Here is a 13,388-nt window from a genome sequence, read left to right on the forward strand (position 1 = left end):
GACTAAATGTATGTGTGTTAATGCCTGCATGTGTATATATTTGTGCCCTTAGATGTGTGATGGTTTCACACAGGTATATATAAGTGTGTGTCAGATGAGTAAAAGATGTGGCATCCATCCTGCCCGTCCAGGGCCCAGCCCGTCTAGGGCCCAGCCCGCCGTGACCCATCGAATGGGCCTTGTCTCGGGCCGAAACTGTGCTCACACAGGACAGCAGCTCGTGGAGAAACCAGACCTCGACCTTCTAACCCCGGAGGGCTTTTCTTCTAGGCAGTGTTGAAAAAGTACATCATCCTACAAGCAGCATTTCACAGTTCATGGGATGAAAGACAGTTTTGCATCTTTGTCTCTTTTTTTGCTCTTCCTCTGTAGCCGTCTCTCTCTCCTCTTCCTCCTCTGTCTCCACCTCCTTCTCGCCCCCTCTAATTCCCACCATCCCCATTCCCCCTTTCTTTCCAACCCCATTTTTCTCTCTCTACCTCTACCCCCCCCCCTCCCCCCCCCCCCCCCCCCGGTCAGGTGGTCCTCTTCCCCAGGGGGGTCTTGTTCAGGAGGGGCTGAGCAGCATACACACTCTGACTCTCACTGTCCACACCCTGGAAGTAGGCGTGGGTCAGCGCGGAGAAGGCAGAGATCCTCCGGGCCGGGTTGAACGCCAGGAATTGCTGTGAGGAGAAGAGAGAGAGAGACGGATGTGTGTGTTAAAAAGACCTGGTAGGATGATGGTTGGATGGACAGATGGATGGACTTGTGGATGGATGGATAGATAGATGTGTGGAGGTATGGATGGATGGATGTGTGGAGGGAGCAAGGGTTGGAGGGAGAGTGATGCTGACCATGAGCAGAGACTTCCCCTGGTCGTCGATGTCTGGGACCAGGCTTTCTATTGGCTGAGAGGATCGAGGAGAGAAGGCGCTCTGGGGCAGAGCCACCTCCTGGGGCCAGTCCTCCTTAGAAGGGACCCCCACCAGACTGGAGGAGAGGAGGAGGAGGAGGGGGGAGGAGGAAGAGGAGAGGGGAGGAAGAGGAGGAGGGGCGGAGGAGGAGGAGAGGAGGAGGGGGGGAAGAAGAGGAGGAGCGGGGGAGGAGGAGGAGGAGGGGGAGGAGGAGGAAGAGGAGGAGAGGGGGGAGGAGGAGGGGGGAGGAGGATGAGGAGGAGGGGCGGAGGAGGAGGAGAGGAGGAGGAAGAGGAGGAGGGGCGGAGGAGGAGGAGAGGAGGAGGGGGGGGAAGAAGAGGAGGAGCGGGGGAGGAGGAGGAGGAGGGGGGAGGAGGAGGAGAGAAGGAGGAAGAGGAGGAGAGGGGGGAGGAGGAGGGGGGAAGAGGATGAGGAGGAGGGGGGAGAGGAGGAGGAGGGGGAGTATGGGGGGGAAGGCGAGGAGGAGGAGAGGAGGAGAAGGGGGAGGAAGAGAGGGGGAGAAAAGGGAGAGGAGGAAATGTTTACATTATTATCAGCACTATGGTTGCAGTCTTACACAAAGTCATCAGTTATGACCATCATTATCAGTAAGTATCAAGGCTGTCTGGCATGGTAGATGCATCATGTGACTTTACTCACTCAAAGATCTTCCCCAGCTGGTCCACATCTGAGTTTCCTCGAAATAGAGGTCTGGAGGACAGAGAGGAGACAGGCTCAAGTTCTCACACAGCGACTCACAGTCACAATAACAGCCAATCACGTGCTCGGGTGAGTGACGTCAAAATAGTCTTTGCTGAATGACATAATACTGGTGACTGGTGACATGGACACAGTATTTTGACAGCCAGGCATGGACGGGTTCAGCCTCCTGGAGCTACACTGATACTTCTCAGTGACAAACTGTTCCATCTTCTGATCCTTGATCTTCTGCTTGACTTCCTATACGCACATTTGTTGTTGTTGCTTTGGATAAAGTAATCTGCTGAATGAATAACATGGAAAACTGGAACATGTCTATGCCAGGGTATCTCCCCCACGCTGCAGTAGAGGAGCGAGGGAGGAGGGATGAAGAGAGAGAGGTGAGAGATGAAGGAAGGAAGGGAAGGGAAGGAAAGGAGAGAGAGAGAGAGAGAGAGAGAGAGAGAGAGAGAGAGAGAGAGAGAGAGAGAGAGAGAGAGAGAGAGAGAGAGAGAGAGAGGGAGCGGAGCAGAGACCGTTGGTGGTTCCTGTGGGCATGGGCGGGTCTGTGGGTGGGTGGGTGTTTGGGCTGTGGGCAGGGCATGGCTTGGTGTGGGCGGGGCATGGGCAGGGTGTGGGCGGGGCATGGGCAGGGTGTGGGCGGGGCATGGGCAGGGTGTGGGCGGGCCATGGGCAGGGTGTGGGCGGGCCATGGGCAGGGTGTGGGCGGGGCATGGGCAGGGTGTGGGCGGGGCATGGGCAGGGTGTGGGCGGGCATGGCTTGGTGTGGGCTGGGCATGGGCACACCAGCAGCAGAGCTCTGTTCTAAAGCTCATGAGCAGCCACGAGGGCTGTAACAGACTCACATCCCCAGGTGGACTCGTCTGGTTTAGCTCTCTGGACAGGGAGAGGGGGAGGGGAGGGAGGGGAGGAAGGAGGTAGGGGAGGAAGGAGGGAGGGAGAAGGGGGTGCAGTACCGTGTGAAAGAACAGTTGGATTATTCTAACAGAGAGAGGGAGAAACAGAGAGACAGACAGATTAAAGAGAGAGAGTTTAAGAACCATGCTTTCTTTGAAAAGAACTATGATCAGACACGAAAGCCCATCTTAACGTGACAAAGTGTTCAGCGGAACTGTAATCTCGCGTTGCATTCTCTAATCATAAGAGTCTAATGTGTTCCACGACAAGTTCAAACAAAGCAACCAAAAAAACTAACTGGAATCATTTCAAATGATCTGTGTTTCCATCCGCCTGTTAGGATCCCTTCAAATCACCAGCAGATGTCAACATAATACAGGATTGGTGAGCCGTGTACATTCAAAAGATGACTAAGATTCTCTCCCTCAGGCTGTGAGACTAAGTTCTCCTTACCTTCTCAGACACCCACACATCCACACGCGCACCACAAACTTGTAGTATATGGATAAGCAATTTTAAAACGAACTAACCTAAGACACTTATCTTGCGTATATAAACTTGCTACAGGTACCAAGGCATGGCATTATGGTCCTAGCTTGCTATCTGGGCAGACCTGTACAGAGCTCTCTGTGTGTGCCCTGTGCTGTGTCTTTAAACTGGAGGGTTTACACACTGCAAAGTTACATTGTGCTCCAAACCAACCAGTTCCCTGTGAGGAAAAATATCACCTTTAAAGTTCTTCATGCCAAAACAAGTATTGCTGCCCCTTCTTCCCAGAGGTGCTTTCTAAACCAGGGAAGTTCGCTGGATATGGAAACTACAGTCCAGCAAAGCTGACACTGGCTGCGCTGAGCCCCCCCCCCCCCCACACACACACACGGTAAGAGGTGGGTGAGGGTGTGTGTGCTGACACACTGAGTCACGCTGCCACCCTTCTGTCCCACATTCCTCTGACACAACCTCTGGAATGTGTGCGCACACACACACACACAAGTGTGTGCCTGTCTGTGTGTGGGTGAAAAGGAGATTAGACATGAGAGAGCGAGAGACGTGCACATGTGTTTGTGCAGTTTGCGTGTGTGTGGTTCTATGTGTGTAGGTTTGCGTGTGTGTAGTTTTATGTCTATGTGTGTATTAGTATATGTGTGTGTGTGTGTGTAGTTATGTCTTTGAGGGTTTATCAATGAGGCTGCTCACTGTGACAGCCTCTCCTACAGAACACATCCGACCTTTACAAAGGAGGAATGTCAATAGCTCTCAACCCTCCCTCCCTCCCTCCCTCTCTCCCTCTCTCTCTCTCTCTCTCTCTCTCTCTCTCTCTCTCCCTCTCCCTCCCTCCCTCCCTCCCTCCCTCCCTCCCTCCCTCCCTCCCTCCCTCCCTCCCTCCCTCCCTCCCTCCCTCCCTCCCTCCCTCCCTCCCTCCCTCCCTCCCTCCCTCCCTCCCTCCCTCCCTCTCTCCACAGATGTTCTTGGTGTGTTCCTGTCTTGACAGCCAGAAGCGGGAGGCTAACAACAGTCCTAGCACTCAGAAAAGCTGGATTTGAATGCTTTCTTCTCCTTCTCTTTTCTCTCTCCTCCTCCTCTGGCCGTGCTGAGGGACAGGCTGAAGGCTTCGGGGCCTGGAGACCCTCCAGAAACTCTCCAGACTAGCGTCAGCCATGACACCAAGCTGTCACGGCCCAGACTAAACGCTGACAGTCACTTGAAGAACGGTCTGTTACTGTGTGAAAACAGTGTTGACTGGACACACCAGCTCGGCAAGTTCACTGTCTGCTGTCTCCTGAAAGGATATGAAGCCGTCAAGTTCGACTACTTTAAAAGGTTCAGGTCTGACGTGAGAGAACATCGTGTGCATTAAGACCTTAAGTGGTTATTGCCTTAAGTTGCAATAAAGAAAGTAATGACATTTTGGATATGTAACCCCACCTCTCTGTTCTCCCTTTCATCTTTCGCAGTTCTTTCTCTCCTCACTCCCAGGAGTCTGACAACATAAACTCTCTCTTCACTTTCTACCTTTCTCTTTCTGTCTCTCTCCCAGGTGCCCTTTAATCTCTAACAGGTGGCCTTTTAAAAAGCCATCTTAATCACCTGCATGAGAGAGTAGAGAGCGAAGGAGAGAGAAGGAGAAAGAGAGGGAGGGAGAAAGAGAGAGAGGGTGAAAGAAAGAGGTGCAGGGGAGAAAAAGAGAAAGGGAGAGAGGAAGAGAGAGAGGGAAATCGGAGAGAGGTGATTGAGGGAGAAAGAGGGAGAGTGGAAGAGAGGGAGAAGGTGACAGGGAGAGGAAAGCACCAAGTGGCTGTGTTCAGCAGCATCAAACAGTCTGCCAAGCTTTTCGCCTCCAGTCACAGTTGGACAAGGTCCAGGGTCTGAACCAACACACACTTTCACAGTTTATTGTGTCAGGATGAGATGTCCCTACCTAGCCTTCCTCAGCCGCTGGCAGGATGCTAACTGCTGGCAGGATGCTAACTGCTGGCAGGATGCTAACTGCTGGCAGGATGCTAACTGCTGGCAGGGAAACAGTCACCATAGCAGCACACACACTTCTAGGGTTAATGAACTGGTCAAATGTTCAGTCATTCTTAAGTCATGACTGTGTCCAAACTTTAACTGTTCTGAGACTGCAGTTAGCTTGGGTTTGTGTGTGTGTGTGTGTCTAGTGAACAGTACTTTTGAGTGAAGTTAGAGTAGAACACACCCAGAGTTCATATGAGGACACCCAGGGTAGATGTTACCTACACACACACACACACACACACACACACGCACACACACACACACACACACACACACGCACACGCACACACACACACACGATATAGCTGCAAAAAGCAACTATTTTTTGGGAATGAAAGAGAAATGAAAGAGAGAGAGAGAACGAAAGAGTGTGAGACCAATCAAAAGGAAGATATTCAGCAAGGTACAGTTTTGTTCTGGTCAACAAAAGACTTTCCCCGAGTTTCTCCATTTCCCATACAGCGAGTGCTCCCTGAATGGGGAAACAGTTATTATTAGCACTCTGTGTGTTCCAGTATCCCTCAAGGTCTTGGTGGAACGACAGGATACAGAATCTGCCTTCATTCTAGCTCTGCAGCCGGCTGATTACATCATCACCATGAGGTCCCAGCATCCTCTCTGGCACAATAGGGACCAATCAGCAATCATTGTCATCAGGCTACAGAGGAAAAACATACCACCCCCCCCCCCCCCACCACCACACACACACAGAATGCATGAACATACATTCTATCTTTCTATCAAACACACACACACTCAGTGATCCTACCCCTTCATATTTAGAAACATGGGTTCTCTCTCTCTCTCTCTCTCTCTCTCTCTCTCTCTCTCTCTCTCTCTCTCTCTCTCTCTCTCTCTCTCTCTCTCTCTCTCTCTCTCTCTCTCTCTCTCTCTCTCTCTCTCTCTCTCTCTCTCACACACACACAGCTGCTATCCCCTCTCCCAAGTACACAGACATTAAAACACACACTACACATTTCTATCACCCCCCCCCCCTCCCCCTGGTGTCTCCACAGTTGCACAGAGGGTTGTGTGTCTGTCGGGACGGTTGGGGAAGGAAACATGAAGCTGCCCCCCCCCTCACCCCCCCCCCTTCTCACCCCCCCCTTCTCACCCCCCCCCCCCCCCTGGCTCTGGGCCCAGAAGCCTTAGAAGCCTTATCTTACACACCGCCATGTGTTTAGCAACGCTAAGCTAACCTAGCAAGCTAACCTAGTCTCCAGCCCTTATACAACACAGTCCGTAAAAACACACAATATATACCATATATATCACTTTGGGTGTTCTTGAATCCGCTACCTACAACACACAACTACAAAACCGCACCCAAATAACAGTAGTGAGCATGGCTTCTTTAACAGTGTTTTCCAAAGAGAAGGAGAGTTCAGGATATCAGTTATTTGTGTGGCACTGAGCGTTAAACCACCAACTGACAAACACCCCAATCAAGAAACTGAATCCTGAGTTGGCTGCTATGCCAGCAGTTTGTGTAATCAGAGATTAGCTTTTGAATAGTTTGATAACCCAACCCACAACAGAATGGCTGTTCTTCGGTTGATAAAAGATAGCCAGGTGTCTTAAGTGGAAACACAATTTGAATGAAATCATTTTTTACGTAACCTTAGTAGGTCTGAAGTAGGTCGAAAACACGTCAGAATTTGCATGTTTTTTTGTTTGTTCAAAGTAGCAGAATATTAAAAACTAGCCTAGTGCATGATCCTACAATGAAGACCACCTAAGTAATGTTTGTGTCAGAACGCGGCTCTGTTTGTTTTTGTGTTGTGTCTCTGTGTTTGTGGGTGTTTGTGTTTAGTCTGGGTTGGCAAAACCAACTTCTCTAAACTTGGACTGTGAGTTGTCTCACCTTCTGTGTGTGTGTGTGTGTGTGTGAACCCTCATCTTCTCTGTCTGTGTGTCTGTGTGTGTGTGTGTGTGTGAACCCTCATCTTCTCTGTCTGTGTGTGTGTGTACATGTCTGAGTGTGTCTGTCTGTGTGTGTGTGTGTGTGTGTGTCTGAGTGTGTCTCTCTGTGTGTGTGTGTGTGTGTGTGCGTGAACCCTCACCTTCTCCTGAACATCTCAGCGAAGATGCACCCTACACTCCACAGGTCGACAGGGGTCGCATAGCTGGACTGGAGCAGGACTTCTGGAGCTCTGTACCACAACGTCACCACCTGCGCGCACACACACACACACACACACACACAAAGGGAATACATGTTTCTATGTCTGCTTCTAGGTGTTACATAAGAAATGAAATCATATCTGGCAGGGGAGGTCTGTGTTGGATGCTCTTTCCACAGCACCACAAGGGCCCTGTGTGTGTGTGTGTGTTTGTACACTAGAGCATGTGTTGTCATGGCACGTTAATCTGACAGATATCACAGCCCCAACCCAGCCTTAAGAAAACAAATACAGAAGATCGTTTCGTGTTTGTGTGGCTGAAGTGCGAGAGGAGGGCTGAACTTCCTCAAACCGACCCTCAAAAGACATCCGGGCGGCCATTTTGTGTCGTAACGCTATGCAGTTTCCAAAAGCCTACCCGTTTCCCCACAGAGAGCACGCAAAACGTAGCCTAGCCTGTAGCACAGACGGGAGCAGCTACAAAGCCAGACATTGTTAACAGTTACAGTAGGGAAACCCAGTGACCCCTAGCGAGAGCGTGGACTGGTTCCAGGTGCTTTCCTGCCTCAGATTTTTCCAACAGCTCTTGGCCAGAAGCCGATGTGATCCCTGCTCATGGACGCTATGGACGGACAGCGATGTTTGTAAGCACAAACGCAATGTGCGAGGCTTAATCTGTGTGTAAACTCTGGAGGAGCGAGCTTCTTAGATTTATAGAAGCCTGGCTGTCAAAGTGGTGGTGGGGCAAACTCATCTGACTTCCCACAGTCCTTCATAAGCTGACTCACAACCGGACACGTATGCATATTCACACACATTATTTTGATTTGAGAAACAGTTAAATAGGGTAAAGTCAGGTAAAGTGAGACAGTTTATGGAAAAAAATGTTTTAAACAATCCTATATCATGTTCTCACCTTCCAAGCGATTAAATATTTTACCTCATAAGCATGCTGGGAAAATACAAAACAATGGTAATTGTATAAAGTCCACACCACTTCTCCTTTTCAGAATGCAATGAGCAAGTAACAGCAATCAGGGTATCCTAATGCTAACTTAATTACTATCACAGCCTTCCTCCATGCTAACGCTAACTGGCTTCAACAGCATTTCTCCATGCTAAAGCTAATAGCTATCGTTGCGGTTCTCCATGCTAACGTTAACTGACCATCACAGCATGCTAAAGCTAATGAGCTTAATGGCAGCAGGGTTGGGCTTTAACAAAAAAACCCTTGTCGCGTTTTTTTCTCCAAACTTCAGGTCAGTTGGCTTTTTTAGAATGTGCGGCAGTATGGGGGTGCAAATGTCACAGTTTGTCTGGTTCTTCCTGCTTCAGTGGAAACGGAGAGGAAGTTGAGGCCGACATGAAGCGGTAATCTCGGGTAACGTGACCAGAGATCAAATGCACAGACTCATTCTATAAATACATGTGTAAAAAACAAAAAGACAGAAAAAAGTCAGTCCATTGAAGATTTTGCAGCAGTGAAACTTGTGTTCCAGAGTGTGTCTGACTTGAGAGAGAAGTCTGAATGAGGCTGGGGGTGCAAATGCCACTGGATTGTTTCGTCATCTTGTCATTGCGCAACTTCTCGCCTTTACCACGCTCTTTCTGGCAACATATTCCACCTGATCGTGTCTTTGCATCGTCATAGCAACACCCAGCGTCGTAGCAACACCCAGCAGTCGTAGCAACACCCAGCGTCGTAGCAACACCCAGCAGTCGTAGCAACACCCAGCGTCATAGCAACACCCTGCGTCGTAGCAACACCCAGCGTCGTAGCAACACCCAGCGTCGTAGCAACACCCAGCGTCGTAGCAACACCCAGCGTCGTAGCAACACCCAGCGTCGTAGCATCACCCAGCGTCGTAGCAACACCCAGCGTCGTAGCAACACCCAGCGTCGTAGCAACACCCAGCAGTCGTAGCAACACCCAGCGTCATAGCAACACCCAGCGTCGTAGCAACACCCAGCGTCGTAGCAACACCCAGCAGTCGTAGCAACACCCAGCGTCGTAGCAACACCCAGCGTCGTAGCAACACCCAGCAGTCGTAGCAACACCCAGCAGTCGTAGCAACACCCAGCGTCGTAGCAACACCCAGCAGTCGTAGCAACACCCAGCGTCGTAGCAACACCCAGCGTCGTAGCAACACCCAGCGTCATAGCAGAAGACCTTGAGGAGGCGACGTGAGCGCTCATGTGTCTCCCCGTTTGTAAAGTGCTTCCTGATACATCTGCAGCTATGAAGAACGTGGAGCTCGTCCAATGTCGTTCACACTCTGTCCTGTGGGTTAGGAGTGTGACGCACGTAAAGCCTGCGCCCTCAGAACAGACACATGGGTTTCGTCTCAAATATAGCCTGCAGTCTTCTAGGAATAACCACAGCACAGCACACTGAAGTACAGCTCGGAGCATATCCGCTCCCTCCCCCATACACACAAGCAACACACACAACCACACACACACGCACCCCCCCCCCCCCCCCAAACACACACACACACACAGTCTTAGATACAGTTGGAGGGAGGACCTCAGGTGACTAAGATGTACGTCAGTACCCAGCAGGCAGTCATGCCCACGATGCACAGTAGGTACCTGAGGTTTGACAAGACTTCCATCCTTCTTTCTACCCCATCCTCTCTCTCTCTCTCCCCCTCCCTCCCCCTCTCTCTCCCTCCCTCCCCCTCTCTCTCCCTCCCTCCCTCTCTCTCCCTCCCTCCCTGGTAGAGGAGATAAAGAAGACAGGGCTGACTGCATATTAAAGGACAACATTCTGGGCATTCCTTTCTGCTGAGAGCATCTCCCCTCCAGGCCTGCTGAGACCCCCCCCCCCCCCCAGGCCTGTGGAGGAAATGGCTACAGCCCCTGCAGACCTTCAGTCCTCACTGACCCACAACATCCGCCTGGGCCCCCTCCCTGTCTCTCTCTCTCCTCTCTCTCTCCTCGCTCTCTCTCCCTCTCCTCTCTCTCTCTCCTCACTCTCTCTCCCTCTCTCCCTCCCTCTCTCTCCCTCCCTCCCTCTCTCTCCCTCCCTCCTCCCTCGCTCTCTTCCTCCCCACCCTCACTCCCACCCTCTGTCCCTGGCTCAGGCCACCAAAGTAGCAGTCTACTGTACAGTACGACAAAAGGGCTGAGTTTGTGTGAGAGAGAGGGGGGCATGCTAGGGTGGTCCACACAAGACCTTGCATGCAGAAATGCATGCTAACACAGACAGTCACATGGTCAGTCACACACACACACAAACAACCATGTTCAAGCACATTTTGGAAGTCCCCTCTTTTTGGAATTAAAACAATCCAGGAACAATGCAATAGCGTGTGTGTGTGAGAGACAGAGAGAGAGAGAGAGAGAGAGAGAGAGAGAGAGAGAGAGAGAGAGAGAGAGAGAGAGAGAGAGAGAGAGTGTGTGTGTGTGTCTGGGCTGGTGGGCTTGGCTGGGGACCAGTGTTTACATTCCCTCTCTCTGAGGAAGCGGAGGATGAAAGACCCCCTTCCAGACACAGACCTCCAGCAGGATTCTCCTCAGTGGGGCCTCCACCTTTAAAGGGGCCTGGGGGGAGGGGCTACTGTGATGACCTCATCAGCTTCATTACAGCTGAGTCACAGCATTCAGCGCGTACATTGTTACTGCACACACCGTCCACCTAACGCACAGCCTATATAGAGGAGCGATGGAGTCAGACCAAAGGGCTTTATGTGTATGTGTGGTGAGGGGAACCACACGAGACCTTGCATCCAGATCTGCAGAGTAACTTACAATCCCTGCTGCAGGCGTATGTGGAAGTGAAGGGGTTAACGGTCTGATGCTAGCAGCTGAACACAGCTAAAAAAGTTTCCTCAGGGACACAGCTAGCAGCTATCGTATGCGGGTCAGGCTAACATCTGCACACTCTCCTGATCTGAGGGAAGCTGTGTGCGTGTCAGGAAAGACTCAATGCACCATCTCCCTGCTGCACTGTTGCAACTCCTAAGAGAGAGAGAGGGAGGGAGGGAGGGAGGGAGGGAGGGAGGGAGGGAGGGAGGGAGGGAGGGAGGGAGGGAGGGAGGGAGGGAGGGAGGGAGGGAGGGAGGGAGGGAGGGAGGGAGGGAGGGGGGAGGGAGGGAGAGCTAGAGGGGAGAAAGAGAGAGAGAGAAAGAGAGAGAGAGACAGCGAGATTCACAGTGTGGGGCGGAGGGGACAGAGAGGGAGGGAGGGAGGGAGGGAGGGAGGGAGGGAGGGAGGGAGGGAGGGAGGGAGGGAGGGAGGGAGGGAGGGAGGGAGGGAGGGAGGGGGGAGGGGGGAGGGGGGAGGGAGGGAGGGATGCTTGGCCCACCAGTGAGCCAGGCTGTAAACACACCAGTATTTCCAAACCTAGAGACTAACTTCATTTACTCCCTCCCTCCCCCACCTCCCCTTCCAAAAGCAGGCTGTTCTCAGGGACCTAAGCAGGCCAGGCCTCAGGCCTCAGGCCTCAGGCCAGGCCAGAGTGCAGGCCGGCCCAGCAGGGCAGCACGGCAGCTGCACTGTACATGAGGCAAACTGCAGCGTCTGAACTGTATACCGTCAGAGCCAGAGGGAGGAGGAAAACGACAGCCCCACAACTGTTGCCAAAGTATGCACAGCGTGGAGGAGCGGAGCGGAGCGAAGTGGGGGCCAGGAGGGAGAAACAAAGACTGCTCAGTCAGTCTCTCTCTCCCTCTCCTTCCCTCCCTCTCTCTCTCTCTCTCCCCCTCCCTCTCTCTCTCTCTCTCCCCCTCCCTTTCTCTCTCTCCCTCTCTCGCTTCCACATCCCAACATCATTAGTCGGAAAATTCCTGATATATGCTGTCATTTTTTTTCTTCTTCTTTTAACACCCCCCACCCCTTACACCCGTACTCCATACTGCCACCCCCCACACCCCTCTCTCTTTGTTGGTACAGGCAAGGCTTTAATATCCAGATGCCACTACCCCGCCCCCCCTCCCCAAACCCCAATCAGTCCCCCTTTCCCCACCTGGACTGTTGCCAAGACCTCGTCAACAATGAACATAGACAGAGCCTGAAACTGCAGGACCGACCTGGGGCTGGCTAGATTGCTGGCTGGCTGGCTGACTGACTGACTGACTGACTGACTGGCTGACTGGCTGACTGGCTGACTGGCTGACTGGCTGACTGACTGACTGGCTGACTGGCTGACTGACTGGCTGACTGACTGGTTGACTGGCTGGCTGACTGGCTGGCTGGCTGACTGGCTGACTGGCTGACTGGTTAACTAACTGGCTGATACAGGAAATACCCAATCACAATGTCCCTTTAAATTGTGTTGTACTGCTTGTTTGTATGATTGTCTTCTCATGTACAAAGTTATATTTGTAAATGTGCATGTTTGTACAGACTGTGTGCGCATGTTTTAGACTCACTGTGTATGAGTGTGTTAGTGTGCTCCTACAAGAGCACAGAGGAACTTTTCCATTTTCCCCAGACCAGTTTGAGGAGATATCTAAACATTCCCAGAATGCACTGCACGTGCTGTCCAGTGTGCAGCCCTTTTTTCTCATTGCCCCCCCCCCCCCCCTCTCTCTCTCTCTCTCTCCCCATGTGTGTCTGACAGGGGAATGGATTCAGCAAAGCTCTGTGTAAATCGAAAAGATCCATACAATGATGCATTTAAACTGTTACTGTACAGTTCTTACATCTGAGCTGGGTCCTTTTGGCAGGGGGAAACCCTCCTCTGACCACAACAAGCATGTCAGGAGAAAGAGAATTCCCCTCTTTCCCTTCTCTCCTCTCAGTATGAACACAACGAAAGAACAGGACACAAATGATACTGAACATCGGCTAGAATCTGACCACATCAGAGCCCACGGTTATAAAATACACGCATGCCAGAAGTCTGTTTTCCATCTGTTATCTGAGATATCGATGGCTTGTTGTGGCACAGCGCAGGAGTTTCCTGTCGGAGGGGGGGGGAGGGAGGGGTGAAGGGCAAGACTAAATACAGGATAACTACTGACTTTGATACTCCAGTGTCATCAGTCGATGTGCGTGTGTGTGCCACTCTCGTCGTTAGCAGTTGCCAGTGTTCTCACTCCATTGTCGTAGGACAGGAAGTAGTGAGGACCAATGAGAGGGCCAACACCGCTCCCACTGCAACCACTGGTGTTGGAGAGGAGGCCTGCTACCTAACGCTCGCAGGAAGTGAGAGTTTAGAGACAGGAAATGTCATCATCGTTACGGGAAGACACAAAAGGCACAACGGCTCTTGTTGGAACAGTTCTGG

General features: G+C 51.8%; 1 protein-coding gene across 1 annotated transcript in view; it reads right to left on the minus strand.

Annotated features, from left to right (window-relative positions):
- Positions 1 to 515: 515 nt before the first annotated feature.
- The window catches only part of cdk6 (cyclin dependent kinase 6), a 23,836-nt gene continuing 10,963 nt past the window's right edge, over positions 516 to 13,388 (minus strand). The window contains exons 5-8 of the mRNA XM_084695446.1: positions 7,094 to 7,203; positions 1,557 to 1,607; positions 837 to 972; positions 516 to 665 (exon numbers count right to left, since the gene is read on the minus strand). Of these exons, the coding sequence (XP_084551572.1) occupies positions 516 to 665; positions 837 to 972; positions 1,557 to 1,607; positions 7,094 to 7,203 (447 nt within the window). The remainder of the gene's footprint in view (positions 666 to 836; positions 973 to 1,556; positions 1,608 to 7,093; positions 7,204 to 13,388) is intronic.

Source organism: Hypomesus nipponensis, chromosome 4, assembly GCF_054491055.1.
Source record: "Hypomesus nipponensis isolate SF chromosome 4, ASM5449105v1, whole genome shotgun sequence".
Lineage (NCBI taxonomy): Eukaryota > Metazoa > Chordata > Actinopteri > Osmeriformes > Osmeridae > Hypomesus > Hypomesus nipponensis.